The following is a 16,032-nucleotide window of genomic DNA, read 5'->3' as shown; positions in this document are numbered from 1 at the left end:
TTGACAATAAAAAAGAAAATGGACTAGCAGTAGGAAAGGAAAGCACAGAAACCCAAGCTGAGTTCCAGTCTCTGTTGGCATCTTCTAACATTCCGTTTGCCTAAGCAAGTCACATGGACAAACCCAGTAGAAGGAGGTGTGGGTGCACATGATTGGGGAGGAGTTGGTGAGGCAAAGGAATAGTATGTAATTTAGAAATTTCTAATTTAATAAATAAAACTTTCACTTTGTCGTCCAGAAAGGCACAGTCATATATGGTTACAAGAGATAAGAGTGCAACTGATGTACCAGGTGGCATTTTTTGCATTGTGAAATTAATTTCTATTAGATTTGATTCTTTGAAGAAGCTGTTTTGGTACCCAACAGTTAAAACCAGTCCTCAGTGAGCGACAGTCATGCAGATAAAAATGAGAAAACCCAAATTAATATCCTTAAATATGCTAAAATGTGGTTCGCCTTCACATTTTAATTATGCAAATTGCCTTGCAAAAAAAAAAAAAAAAAAACAGGGGCCGGGCGGTGGCGCTAAAGGTAAGGTGCCTGCCTTGCCTGCGCTAGCCTTGGACGGACCACGGTTCGATCCCCCGGTGTCCCATATGGTCCCCCAAGCCAGGAGCAACTTCTGAGCGCGTAGCCAGGAGTAACCCCTGAGCGTTACTGGGTGTGGCCCAAAAACCAAAAAAAAAAAAAAAAAAAAAAAACAAACAGTGCTCAGGTCTTACTCCAGACTCTGCACTCAAGGATCACTCCTAGTTGGCATTGGGTATGGTACTGGGTATTGAACCCAGGTCAGTCGCCTTCAAGGCAATGCCAGGTATTTTGTAAATAATGATCAGCAATATTGAGGATAATAAGCTAAGGCTGTGGGCAATCCTGAACATCTTTATACTGAGTTTAGAATTGATTGGAAGATTTTGTGGTCAGTATGATTTATCTCAAGCAAAACAAAATGGCAGTGTTTTGCCTGTCCCACAACAGACACCCAGCCAACAAAGACAGGTGGCACTCAATTAGAATTTGGCCGTATATAATTGAAAGTTGATTTAATGATCAAAATGAAATGGTTTTCGTGAACAACTTTATGGAGTTTCTGGCACACATTAGTTGCTCATTAATTATTTCTTCCCACAGGCTCTCCTTTCCTCCTGTACCAATAAAGCCCAAAGATTGCATTCTTAATCAATATCTTCAAATGACTTCTGGGTCATAGAAAAAAGAAAATATTTTATTTAGACTCATTTAATTAAAATTGTACCTCAACACTTTCAGCTAGCTCTATATCCTGTTCCTACTTGAATAGAATAAACTAAAATTCCCCTGGTAGCAAGAATGTGACATTTAATTAAATCAGTAGTATACCAAAACATTTGTTCAGCTGTTTATGTTGTTTTTCAGCAGATTCAAGTTAGTATTATACTTTATATCCCAGCTCAATGTGAGCAGTTTTGTGAATTTAACTGTGCTCTTTTTCTAATCACTTCGAATCCTTGGAGACTTCTAAATCTGATAAGTAAAAATAATTGTAATTAATGCCCAATTAAAATGATTTCCTATATCTTACTGGCAAAGGAAGGATCATTTAAAAGATGGCTTTGAGGAGCTGGGGAGATAGGACAGAGTGTAGAGTGCTTGCCTTGCACACAATCAAGCCAGGTTCAATATCTGATATCCCAAATGGTCCCCTGAGCACTGTCAGGAGTGACCCCTGAGTTTAGAGCCAGGAATAAGCTCTGACCATAGCAGATGTGGGCAAAGCTAACAAAAAAAATGTAAGGAAATTTTGAATTCTGTTAATATTTTCTTGTTAATAGCTATATATAAGATATATATAAATGATAAAACCCTCAGAATCTAGTAGTGAAAAAATGTGTTATTATGAATTAACATAGTATATAATTAGAGATCATTGCTTAATTCAAGTAAAAGGCCTAAAAAAAAAGACCTGCAATTTTCACATCTTTTTTTATGAATAAACATATCCTTCTATAAAATAACATTAATTTATGAAATTTTAAATTTTCTATAATAGCTTACTGTGCATCATTATTCACTAATTGATCTTAATTTGGTTTGGGGCCTCACCCATCTATGTTAAGGTCCTATTCCTGGCTCTGTGCTCAGGGATCACTCCTAGGTGGGCTGGGATGTGGTCCTGGGGATTCAATCCAGGCTAGCTGCCCACAAGGCAAGCAATTTACCTGCTGTATTATTTCTTCAGCCCCCTCACCCGTTTTTAAAAGTAGTGTTAATGAATATTTTAGTGACTATACCTTTATACAACTGTACCCTTAGAATGTGTGCAATTTAATTAGAGATTGCAACTTAGCGATGCAATTTCATTTTGTGAAATGAGAATAATAAGGCAAAAACCACATAAGCATGATGGTATCAAGTGAAATGAAGTAGATCTTTATTTTATTAGTCAGCAGTAATATTTTGAATGTATTTAGAATTTCTTTTTACCCTCAAAATTTCATTTGGACTGCTGGTGTCTTTGTTTAATTGCAATGCATAGTGTCAGGAAATTTATTTGCATCAGTTAATCTATTCTTAGCATTCTTTTTCTGCCTGTGCTAGCTGCAAAAATTAGATTACATTATTTCATAAGTTTTATAAAAAATCATATTACTTTTGCATTTTATGAAGGGTAAGAAATTATATTTACTATATGAAGAATATCTCTTTTCTGAAACATAATTTTACTTTGTGTGAATAGTTACTTTATCTTCAATCCAGAAACTGGCCAGAAACTGGTAACATCTAGGATTTTAATATTTCTCATGGATCAATATACCATTTATGCAAATAGCTTTATGGCAAGTATGTCATTACAATTATTTTTCATCATTTTCTTTAAAAGAAATGATTGATTTTTAGTGACTGAAAGCAAGAATTATTTACAACAAAATCTGTTCATTTTTAACAACAAAATTACCTACAACAAAAATGTGTAACACATCGAAAAAACAATGTATAATTGTTTTAATTTTTTATTTAAACTATTGTGATTTACAAAGTTAGTCAACCTCCTTCCACCAATATTCCTAGAGTCCCTCCCATGCCACCATCACCAACCCAGCCTGCCATCATAACAAATTTGCTTGTTAAAATTTGAGCCTCAGGATTTCGTTGTTGTTGACTCTGGCTTGGATATATATAGTTATATAGTTCTATCCCTTCTTAATACCACCAGTGCACCTGAGACCCTTTAGCCCCCATCTCCCATCATTTCAGATGTGTCTTTCTACTCCCCCACTCAATTTCTTTCCTTCTCATCACTATACTCTTGGACCTAGCTTGTTCTCAACAAACTCCATTTAAGCCATTGCATATTTTCATGCAGTTACTTTAAATATAACATGTAAGTGATATCATCTTGTATTTATTCTTCTTCTGGTTTACTTCATTCTACATTATCTTCCAGTTCCATCCATGTTGCAGCGAATTGCATGATGACATCATTCCTTACAGCTATGTAGTATTCCATTGTGTACATCTTGTATACATTGTGGATATCTTCATGATCCACTCATCTGTTGTTAGACTTCTAGGTTGACTCCAACCCTTAGTTATTGTACTGAGCAATGTGGTGCGTGTACATCTGTTTGAATGAGTGTTTTTTTTTTATTCTGGGGATAAATATCCAAAAGTGGAAATTGAATCACCAGGACATACACAGTTACAAAATGGTTCATGATTGACTTTCAGTCATATATGTTCCAACACCTATCCTTTCACACTTTGAAAATTTAGAAATATTATTACAACTTAAGATTTATATTTCCTTTTCTCTTATCTGTATTCTTCAGCTGTTCAAGGATCAAGTGTTATTTTCCGAACAGTGGAGGTCACATTGCATAAAGAAGGCAACACCTTTGGTTTTGTAATACGAGGTAAGTGCTGGTTAGAAATCATAAGGCACTAAGATACCCTTGGAAAAATTATCAAGGAAACACTGAGAGTAAACTTGAAAGTCATCCTTAAAAACTGATGTTCCCTATGTGTAAAGTCACTTATAATATCTCTATTCTTTAAAGGGAGAAAGCAATCAAATGGAATCAAAAAGATATTCAATTTTATTTTCAGTTCATTAATACATACAAAAAGCCACTAATTATAAGCCTTGATAATTTACAACTATCCTGAACTTTAATTTATTTGTCTCTTGCCTTCTCTTGTGTAATTTCCTATATCACTGAGTCAAAAATGTCGATAAGTATGACTTGATCCGATTTAATACACTTGGATTAAATAACTTTATTTAGATTATTTTCTCCTGAAATTCATTATTATAACTTTCCAAAAATTGATTGACATTAATCTAATCTCCTGGGTGCCTGTGTATATTAGTTGAACTCATCTTATTACATGATGTTAATAAAGATTTTGGGTGACTTCTTCTAATCATAAAAGCCATTTGTTCTGAATTGTGATTCTGGTTTTTTACAATTTATTTTTTTATTGGCAATATATTCTGTAAAGACTATAGGCAATAGCAACTTGTAATTCCTAGTATGACAATGAATATAGATGGGAACTTTATGGGTATCAGAAATGTTTAACCATTTCCCATATCTTGATTGAATAATTTATAATATTTTAGCTACCAGAGACAAAATTAATAAAATATTAATTAAAATTAAACATCTTATTAATTCAAACTTGTCTTAAATGACTAGACCGTATACACTTAGGTTTGATTCTATGTCATTTGTTTAGCAAATAATGAGATATTTGTTATGGGCATGCCAGCATCATGTCAAGAATATAGTTTTCCTATCTGCAGGGAAATTTAAGATATAAATTGATAAAGTGCTCAAGTAAGTGGTTGAGAAAATAGGCAACTAGAAACTCTGTAAGTGGTTTAGAACTGTTGCTATTACACTTTTCTGACCAGGTCATTTATTACCTGGACCCAGAGAGCCAAGGTATTTACCTTAGCCATTTCTATATTTCTACAAGTCATTTTAGCTCCAAGCATAAAATAAACAAATATAATTTTGCAATATCAGTATGAAAGATAAGTATACTTGAATCTCATGCCTATAGCCTAATTATCTAAAAGCTTCCATATAAAAATACCGATTCAAATATTCAACACTACTTTTGTATGGTTAATAAATAACAGATTAAACTAAAAAAATAACTAAACAGATGTCCATTTTTCATCAAGAATTAAAAAGAATGGAAGCAATTGAAATCTATAGCCACCCAGAAAATATCTTCCCACAACTTCTAAGAGTTTCAAAATGCATGTATGTATGTGTACATTATAAACTAAATCTAGAACAGTTTTTTTCAGTTTTTTATACCTGGAGATTAGTAGTAGACTGCAAATCAGCAATTGAAAATTACTGTTGTCTGATGCTACAGAAGACACTTTAAAAATGAATCACTGAATGTTGTCTAGATTTGTATGGACAGTCAGCTTCTTAGAATTACTTTATTTTATCAACTTTATTTTTAATGAATATGTACACACAACATTTACGAAGTTAATTGAACATAAAGCCTTGTAGAATTTTGTATACATTTTCATGAGAATCAATGACCACACATCCAAGTCTAAAAAATGACCACCATACATCCCTTAGAATCATTAATATAGCAACAAAAAAGCCACAAAATAAGAAAGTACTGATGGTAATGTTGAAGCAAATAAGGCATATGGCATAGATGGAATTTGGGACTTAATTTAGATCAATGAATAACACCAGTATAATCAGATAGGTAGGCAAGATACTGTTAGGTAGATTACTCATTTAGTACTTAATAAGTTCTTATGAATTAAAAATGTCCCCTTTAGGGACATTTAGTTATAAATGGAAGTAAATTCCTAATACTATGTATAATCATAGCATTGTATATGTATATACAAATATATTATATTTAAAGAGACTCTTGACTCCCCCAAAATAGGACCTTGTACCCATGGCATAAAAAATATGTTCTGGCTTACATCTCATGTATCAATTTCTGTCATTTCTTTTGGAAGAAATGATGTGGGATTAGGTGGAAGATGGTGTGGGAGTCAAGGGAGATAACGTGGGATAATAGGATAAAGCACTCTGCCCTTAAGCTCCTTTTTTACTCGAGATAAGGAAACTCTCTGTTCTCGGTATTGGCTATAAAATTGTAGGCTGGACTGCTAATTTAATATATAGATATCTAGTTTCAGATTTTGTGTGTACTGTGACCCTACCATTGATAGTATAAAAAGCAAATGTGGAATGGACTCCCTCAAATCTGTTACATAGCAGGAATCTCATGTGGAAAGTAAAAAGTCATATATGAAAAAAAGATGTACATAGGGTTTTGAGATTAAAAAATATGAGAATTTCCTTCTATATTTAAACTTCTTTGTTTTGAAGAGTTCTTGAGGAGACATTTTTCTTACACAAAAATTAAACTTCCATTGAATCATTGCAATTGGTTCGACATATCTGCCAACTTTTCCCCAAATATTTTGAACACCATTTCAAATAGAAGCACTTCAATGACTTAAAAATTTTTTTTAAACATCTGGATTTTTTTCTCTACTCTAGTTTTTGCTTCATTTATGTTAGGTTGGAGCTTACTTTTATTATGACCTAGATTAACTGGTACCAGATATACTCATTTGCACTTTGCTTATAATTGATAGCTAATCTAATTCAGAAGCTATTTGTAATTAGGTACTCTGGTCATACTAGTTAATAGAAATGCTTTATATATATAAACCCCGGGTTATAGCCATATATTTATGGAGAAGTGGTGAAGTAAAAAATACATTCCATATAAAATGAACAAGATGCAAGAAGTTTAAGGCTATTATATGCCTGAAGGAAAACTTTACATGTTTTCCTCTAACATTAATAAAAGATAATTCAGTTTCTCAGCTAGCATTTTCTAAGTGAATTTTATAATAGCAATGATGAAAGTGGCTTTTTTTTAAAGCTATATTCCTTTTCTTTGCTAGGGGGAGCACATGATGATAGAAATAAATCTCGACCGGTTGTGATAACATGTGTTCGTCCTGGAGGCCCTGCTGACAGGTAAACTCTATCTTTCACTGTCAGCCTCAGATAGATTAAATAAAGATGGGGGATTTGGAATAAAAATTGGTGAGTTATAAATTTTACATTGAAGTACTTATGTTAAAAGTGAACATTAAAAGAACTTGGGCTCCTGCATCAGAAGAAGAAAAAGAGTTCAACTCCAGCTTCTTCACTTACTACATTCTGTGCTTTCTACTGTACTTACGACTGTATCTTTAGCCTTTGATAAATGACTTACTCTTTCTGAGATCAGTTTCCTCCATTGTAAATATGGTAACATACCTACTTTTCAGGGGCTCTGTTTTGTCATAGATTAAATATGTGCAGTGCTTGGTGGAACCTGTGGGATCATACATGTTTATAAGCCCTGGACTCAGTTTGGGTAGTTCCCTAGATTCCCAAGTTTGAAAGACAGGGTTGCTAATCCAAGTCTTAGTGTTATCAGAATCTTTATCATAAATCTTTTTATCTGATGGGTGAAATCAGAATAAAGGTGACTTGAATGAAAGGAGGAAGAATATTGTCTAGAAAGAGACTCAGTTTTTTAGTTTTTGCAAATTTGAATATCTGAGTTACTCCTTCAATTAGTTTAATATAAAACTTTGGAGGGATTAAATAAATTCATCATGTTTTTTGGGGGGTAGCAGGTATTTGGGTCACACCCAGTAATGATCAGGAACTATTGTTGGTTCTGTGCACAAAAGTTATTCCTACCAGAGATTTAAACAGTGTCATGATTATTAAAGCACCATACAAGAAAAGTGCTTCATTTCCTGTACTATCTCTTAGCTCCTAAATTCATGATTTGGGTGGCCAGAGTGACAGTACAGTGGGTAGGGCATTTTCCTTGCATGCAGCAAACTTGGGCTCTATCCTTGGCACCCTATATGGTCCCCTGAATCTGTCAGAAGTGATCCTTGAGAGCAGAGCCAGGAATAAGTCCTGAGCACAGTAGATGTAGCCCCCCAAACAAGAAGAAAATTAACCTAAATTTATGATTTTGATGAATCTCTGCTTCACTTCCCCACAGCAGATGCCAAATTCCTGGTGACAGATATCACTCTCAAATAGTATTGAAGAGGAGAAGGAAAATGCATCTGTTACTCCTTACTCTGTACAACAGTTCAGATCAGAAGAAAGTTAGAACTTTAGTGAATCAATAGAAAAAAATAATAATAAAATTAGTGAGTGTCTCCCATGTGCAAGAAGTGGTGTGAAATGCTTTGCAAACAGATCTGCCCTTTATCCTCACATCCACTCAGGTGTCAGGTGTAGAAGAAGCCTCATATTTTAAGCCCAGTGGTGGGGGGGGGGGGATGAGGGTCTGGAAGCAATTCCAACACAGGAAATAATTCACACAGACTAGAGAGATAAAACAGATTTAGGAACTTCTGCCACAGCTAATAGGCAAAAGGGCACCAGCAGGCACAAACATTTGGTGGAACCTAAACCAGCAAATGTCTCTCTGACTTGAAGTCTTTATTGAGAAGAATAGGATCACTCCAATGGTCGAGAACCAGTAGGGATAGGGGCCAATCTAGAAGTTCTTCCTGCGCAGGTGGGACAAGTAGATGCAAAGAAGTCATCCTTGGGGCCGGAGAGATAGCATGGAGGTAAGGCATTTGCCTTGCATGCCAAGGACAGTGGTTCAAATCCCAGCATCCCATATGGTCCCCTGAGCCTGCCAGGAGTGATTTCTGAACGTAGAGCCAGGAGGAACTCCTGAGCACTGCCAGGTGTGACCCAAAAACCAAAAAAAAAAAAAAAAAGAAGTCAACCTGATTAGAGTGGGAACAGGTTACTCCAACACCACTAAGCTAGTTTTATTCACATTTACAAATGACAAGATTGATGCGTTGTATAGCTAAATGACTTGCCAACCAGTACACAGGAAAAGAAGTATAAGAATTGGGGGTTGGGGCTGGGCGGTGGCGCTGGAGGTAAGGTGCCTGCCTTGCCTGCGCTAGCCTAGGACGGACCGCGGTTCGATCCCCCGGCATCCCATATGGTCCCCCAAGAATCCAGGAGCAACTTCTGAGCGCATAGCCAGGAGTAACCCTTGAGCGTCACAGGGTGTGGCCCAAAAACAAAAACAAACAAAAAAAAAAAGAATTGGGGGTTATTTTTTTTTCTGATATCTCATCTTGTTAGCCAACTCAACAAATCTTAATTTGCTGGTATTTAAAATAAACAGATTAGAATATGAAGACTCTGGTTACTTACCTGTATTGAAATACTTTGCCTTTTTCAGAGAATAACATAAACAAAATTTCCAAGACAAATGTGTCTTATTCTCATCTTAGGCTTCTCTTGTCACTTATTCTTCTTGAAGAAATGCAAGTATTTCTATGTCGTCTTCACTTTTAGAGTTAGAGTTGACAGAAATATCAGAAGCAGGCTATTTGTTTATGAGCAACGAGTTAACAAATTCCTTTAGGAATAAAGGAAATCAAATCTTCTAAAATAAACACTTCAGCCATCAGAGCCATGCTAAGCAGAAGAGAAAGTACTTGCCTTATATATATGAAACCTTGGGTTGAATCCCAGCACTGTAAAGTTAAATAAAGTGAAAACTTAGAAGAGAAATACTTAGATGTAGAGAGCTCTCTAGGTAGAAGATATTTAAGAGATTGAGGTTTTTTTTTTTCTTCCCAAATCTAATGTTTGTTATCACCCTGGCCCCTCTGATTTTCTCATCTCTATGACTCTCTCCCCATGACAGAAAGGTTATAATTTATATACTTCCCTGGTTTATTCCCTTGTGTCTTGAAGTCCTGAAACATCCCCACCCCCCCACCCCACCCCATACTGTCTTCAGCATCTGTGGTCATAACAGAGGGAATAATATATTTTTTTCTTTTCTTGACTGTGAAAGATAAAATCATTTTAATGATCACCAATGAGCCCTTATAAATCAGCAGGAAAATGTCCAGGCTAAAGACATTCTTCACAGGAAAGCACTCCCTGTCTTGCTTGAGTTCAATGGCATTAAAAGGAATGCAATCAGCAGGTTTTCTACTCACCTGACTTTGGGAAAAATAGGCAAATACTTTCCCGTGTTCTAAAAAATCAGGTTTAGACATTTAGGCAAAAGCCTAGAAATGGGGAAAATCTGTGTGTGCCCCAAGAGTTAACTATGGATAACTTGGTTGTTTTGTTAATGTGTAGTTTTGGCCTTATTAGTAATTTTCATAATGCAGCAATTTTCTGTCCGAGGTTACCTCTTTACTCTCTTACTGTCACACTAGATGCTTAATAAGAAATGCAAATGGAAAGGATGGCAGCACGGGTGTGAAAGAACCACTTTGGCTAAGTGACTATTAATGCCAAGCCCCATTATGCTAAATTAATAAAGACTGCTTTTTCTCTGTTCTCTCTTCAGAGAGGGCACCATCAAACCTGGCGATAGGCTGCTCAGTGTGGATGGAATTCGTCTGCTTGGAACCACTCATGCTGAAGCCATGAGTATTCTAAAACAGTGCGGACAGGAAGCAACACTACTGATAGAATATGATGTCTCCATAATGGGTATGTCAGTGTCCTGGGCCGTGATCACGTCCTAGACTCTTTAAACACAGAGTCAGTTTACTGTCCCACAGAGTGTTAGAGGACTGAACTATAGCTTTAAAAATATTCGGAACCAATTTCTAGGCACACTGTACATATCTTATTTTGTTTTTTATTACTTTATTATTTACCATTTATTGACCACTTTGTCATTTAAAAGACTATCATTTACTATTTATTCCATTTTTTAAAATAATATCTTTATTTAAGCACCATGATTACAAGCATGATTGTAGTTGGGTCCCAGTAAGCAACAGAACATGGAAACTATTATGCTGAGTGAAATAAGTCAGAGGGAGAGAGACAGACACAGAATAGTCTCATTCATCTATGGGTTTTAAGAAAAATAAAAGACATTATTGTGATAATGCCCAGAGACAATAGTGAGGAGGGCTGGAAGGACTGGCTCATGATATGAAGCTCACCACAAAAAGTAGTGAGTTCAGTTAGAGAAATAACTACAGTAACAACTGTCTTGACAATGTTAAAGTGTGAGAGAAGTAGAATGCTTGTCTGGAATACAGGCAGGGGGTGAGAGAGGAGGGAGATGAGGGCATTGGTGGTGGGAATGTTGCACATATCTTATTTTGAAGTAAAAAAAAAAAAACCTCAAACAGGAACAAATGCAATATCTAAAATGAAGAACAAGTGAAGTTTAATCAACAAACTTACCAGTATTTCAATGGAAACTATGAGTCTGCTTTTGATGGGCCATAGTTTGAGGGCCCCTGTCAGGAGACTGAGAGGAGGAACTAAGAGACAGAAAGAAGGAGGGGAGTCAGAGATGCATATCCCACACATCATACTGCAGCCCGGGTTGGGTCAGCTGCTAAGCAGGACCGGCAGTGGTGGCAAAAACACCCAGTGGGTCAGATAAATGTCCTTGGCAGGCCACAGGTAGCCTATGGGCCATAATTTTAGAATTCCAACATCTAGGACATATTCCTGTCCACCCCTGATCAACCTCTCAGGCTTGAGAATGAACTGTATATCCTCATGTTGCAGGCAGAATGTCATCAATACACTATCATTATTCTGTTTGAGTTCAGGAAGAGGTAAGTGGTACTTTTCAGCAATTTAGAGTTCTTATGTCGATAGGTACTGTAATAAGATCTCACTCTGTCAGAATGTTTTGTCTAGCAACCAGCTCTTACATGTGAATTATCCTTGACAAGAAAGTATTTTCCCCTCCAAATTTCTCTCACTGACTCTCTCTCTGTCTCTATCCATTTCTGTCTCTCCTTCTCTCTCTCTCTCTCTCTCTCTCTCTCTCTCTCTCTCTCTCTCTCTCTCTCTCTCTCACACACACACACACACACACACATACACACACATACACACACACAGATATTACTAAGCAAGGAGCTGGTCTTTTTTGTTATCTTTTGCTACAAGAAAATTGGGAACAGTAGGAAATTCTTTCCTTTTTATAACTTCATACTGAGAAAGAAAAGCTCATTAGAAATCTTAGTAATTGCCATTTTTATCATCAGATTTGGGTATCAAGAAAAGAAGGGAGACATAAAATATTACTGACTAAGATGACAAAAAGTGAATAAAGTGTTCTTTCTTAAAATGATTCCAAAGGAAAGTAACTTTTTCTACATTCATATCTAAAGTAAAGATGGAAAAAAATAATTTTTATTTCTTATTTACTTTATTTGTTTTGTTTTTATTTAAGGTCTCCTGGGTGGTATTTAGGTATTCCAGAGGTCTGTCATGCTGTTCTCAGCCCATAGAGCAGATAGTTCAGTTCAGTGCAAGAGCCTAAGAATGCATTGCTTCTAGTGTAACTGCAGCAATAAATCCAGATTTATGTCCAGCAGAACATAGGTCCTCAAGAACCTACAGAGCTGCATCTATGATGCTAGAGGACCATATGACAATGAGGATTGGATTTGGATTGACCATATGTGTGACATCCACCTTTGCCATGGTACTATCCATTCCATTGTTTGTCTTTTAAATGTTAATAGAGAGCTCATATCTTGTCTATCTTTTTGGAGCAGTGGGCCACACCTGGTGGTGCTTAGGGGTTATTCCTGACTCTACACCCAAAAATCACCCTTGCAGGCTTCGAGGACCATATGGGATGCCTGGATCGAATCCAGGTCCAACCCAGATCAACCGTGTACAAAGCAAACGCCCTACCACTGTGCTATGACTCCAGCCCCACATTTTGTCTATCTTGACAGAGGCCGAGATGCTATGAAAGAATGAATTGGAACCTGAAATTGAGACATAAATCATGTTGCAAATACTTCATATAATTAATTATCAGACTTTGTCATGTGGCCTCACTTTATCAGCAAGTTATTTGCTTCTGAAATATCAAAGAGAAAAAGCTATTTTTCTATAGAGAACTCCTATATTTCTCACTCTAGATGACTCATGTACAGGAATACATATATTTGCACAGTCTTGGCTGAAATGTTTTAGAGAAGTCCAAGATTTTCTAAAATGCTTCAGGTATGAGGTTGAATTCTGAACAGGATCCGTGGTATCTTTTACGTTTGATGTGGAAAATTCAGAAATGAATAAACTTTCTGCCATCTATTCTTTTCTTCTATTGTCTTCTCTACTCTATTTTTCCCCTTTTTCTTTTAGTTTTGAAATCAATTATTAGTTGAATGATTTGTGTTTTGTTTTGAACACTACTAATGTTTAGCTATCAATTTGTACCATGTCATTTATTTTTCTTAACCAAAAAATTAACTAGTAGTGCCAATTTTAAAAGACACTTGTGAAAATAAAAGTATATTTTAAATAACATATTAATGTGATTGAATCTAAAATTTGAAATAGGATAGCTCAAAGGGTAGGTAAGTTCAAAGCTAAAATTTTACTCTCCTATCAAAGTGCCTAACCAAGTGTCACCACGGGATGACCTAATGGCCCAAGGGCACTGCTTGGGAGGTTCCTCCAAAAAAATAAATATTGAAACAAATATTTGAGCTACTTAACTCATATATTCAGTCTTCAAACACTAATTGAGCTAAATAAAAAATATAAGGTATGGAGAAGTAACACAATAGGTCCTTCCCCTTAAGATGCTTGCAGTAGATAGTACACAGCTAATAAACACTCATAAAATATGAACATTACCTGCCATGAAAGGCATGAACATTTTCTCCAGAATTTAGAGAATAGGAACAGGTATAAGATGTGAGGGTTGATAGATTAGGTAGTCAGAGAAGGGATGCTAGGTAGGCTAACATCAGAAAGCTTAGAAGAAATTAGCTCCTTGGTGCTGGAGCAATAGTACAGCAGTGAGGGCATTTGCCTTTCACACAACCTACCCAGATTTGATTCCTGATCTCTAGCACCCCTTATTACCCCCCTGGTGCACCAAGAGTATGCCTGGAGCACTGCCAGGTGTGGCCCAATTACAAAAACAAAAAAAAGGAAAAGCTTGGAAGAAACCAGCTCCAAAACTGAAAGCAATGTATGCAGGTCTCATACTGACTTGTTCAACTGAAAGCTCCCCGCACAGTACCACTTCAGAGAGAACCCTTAATACCGTGCAGTACCTGGTCCATTGGATGACTCATCTGTCTGCCTTGTCCCCAATTCCCAATCAGGCTCTGAATGATGCCTGGCAATTTTTACACCCCAGAGTGTTCAACTAATCCTAATGTATGGGGAAAAAATGCATCAGAAAGGAAATTTATGTAAAGTTTCTCCAATGTGCTAGATTTATTTAACCTCAATTTACAAAAATCAATTGTGTTTTTCATATACCAATCAAGAACAGAAATGCAAATTTCAACATTTTATTTATAATATAAATAAACTAATAAGGTTACAAGTAATAAATAGTACTCCACAAACTTGTTACCTAGTTACACATAGGTATAGACAGATGAATACACATAAGTAAGAGAATGTTTTTTATAAATGTTTTTATAAACATGACAAAAACCTTTGTCATGTTCTTGTATGGTAAGTTAATATGTCATTTTTTTCATGTGTACCCACAAATTTAATTCATTAAAATCTAAAAACCATCTTTGTGGGTGGAGACTTTAATTAAAATGTATGTGGAACAAAAAACAGTAAAATGTTTTTGAGAGGCCAGTGAGGTGGTGCTAGAGGTAAGGTATCTGCCTTGCAAGTGCTAGCTAAGGAAGGACCTCGATTCGATCCCCTGGCATCACAAATGGTCCCCCCAAGCCAGGGGCAATTTCTGAGCGCTTAGCCAGGAGTAACCCCTGTGCATCAAATGGGTGTGGCCCAAAAAAACCAAAAAAATGATTTTGAAACAAAAAAAAATTTGAAACAATATAAAATCAGGGAAATTTGGTCTGCCCAATATCAAGACTCACTTGAACCATTTCATTGATAAAAAAAATTGGGGTAATACAAAACCACATACCTCGATTTATCTAGCTCTGCCTCTTAGAGGGGAAAACAAGGGCGGGTTCCAGGACCAAACAGATATGTGATCACTAATATTAAGCCAGACAAAGAGGGGTCCACCTACTCTAGCAGCCCAGGGGTTGATATTGGGGTATATGGTTTGTATAAAGGGAACTGAAATGGGGGAAGGACATAGTTGGTGATGGGTATTTCCCTGATTCAATGTTAATATGTACCTAAAATACTACTGTGAAAGATATGTAAGCCATTATGGAAAAAAAAGAATTGTGTTTTTAGGGCCGGAGAGATAGCATGGAGGTAAGGCATTTGCCTTTCATGCATAAGGTCATCAGTTCGAATCCCGGACCATATGGTCCCCCGTGCCTGCCAGGAGCAATTTCTGAGCATGGAGCCAGGAGTGTCCCCTGAGCACTGCCGGGTGTGACCCAAAACCACACACACACACACACACACACACACACACACACACACACACACACAAAAGAATTCTGTTTTTAATCAAAAACTTTCTTTGACTTACAAGTATTATTATTATATCAATTATATTATATGTTATGTTATGTTATATTACTATATTAAGTTATTTTAGTTTACCTCATTATGTTAATCAATTTTGTCTCTTGAATAAATTCTTACAAGAAAAAAAAAAGAAAATTGGGGTAATATAGAGACTAATTAAGAGCAAGGAATGTCTAGAGCCAGACCATGCTGATAAGAAACAGAGTGATATATCAGAAGAGAAAGTTGAGCTAGACAATAAATGGGAAATTTTTTCCTTTTTGCTTTTTGGGCCATACCCTGTGATGCTCAGGGATTACTTCTGGTTATGCACTCAGAAATCTCTCCTGGCTCAGGGGACCATATGGGATGCCGGGGGATCAAACCAAGGTCTGTCTTAGATCGGCCTCGTGCAAGGCAAACACCCTACTACTGTGCTAGCTCTTTAGTCCCAGCAATGCACACAGTGCCAAGAGTAAATTCCAAGTACTACTGGGTGTGGCCCCCAAAATATAAATATATAAAAATTAAAAAACAAAGCATTTCCACT

General features: G+C 36.3%; 1 protein-coding gene across 2 annotated transcripts in view; it reads left to right on the top strand.

The window, feature by feature from the left end:
- The window catches only part of GRIP1 (glutamate receptor interacting protein 1), a 225,827-nt gene that overhangs the window by 64,103 nt on the left and 145,692 nt on the right, over positions 1-16,032 (top strand). For both annotated transcript variants that reach the window (XM_049782734.1, XM_049782735.1), the window contains 3 exons: positions 3,810-3,893; positions 6,959-7,034; positions 10,420-10,565. In XM_049782734.1, the coding sequence (XP_049638691.1) occupies positions 3,810-3,893; positions 6,959-7,034; positions 10,420-10,565 (306 nt within the window). The remainder of the gene's footprint in view (positions 1-3,809; positions 3,894-6,958; positions 7,035-10,419; positions 10,566-16,032) is intronic.

Source organism: Suncus etruscus, chromosome 11, assembly GCF_024139225.1.
Source record: "Suncus etruscus isolate mSunEtr1 chromosome 11, mSunEtr1.pri.cur, whole genome shotgun sequence".
In the NCBI taxonomy this organism is placed as follows: domain Eukaryota; kingdom Metazoa; phylum Chordata; class Mammalia; order Eulipotyphla; family Soricidae; genus Suncus; species Suncus etruscus.
This window is presented reverse-complemented; position numbering and strand designations above follow the sequence as displayed.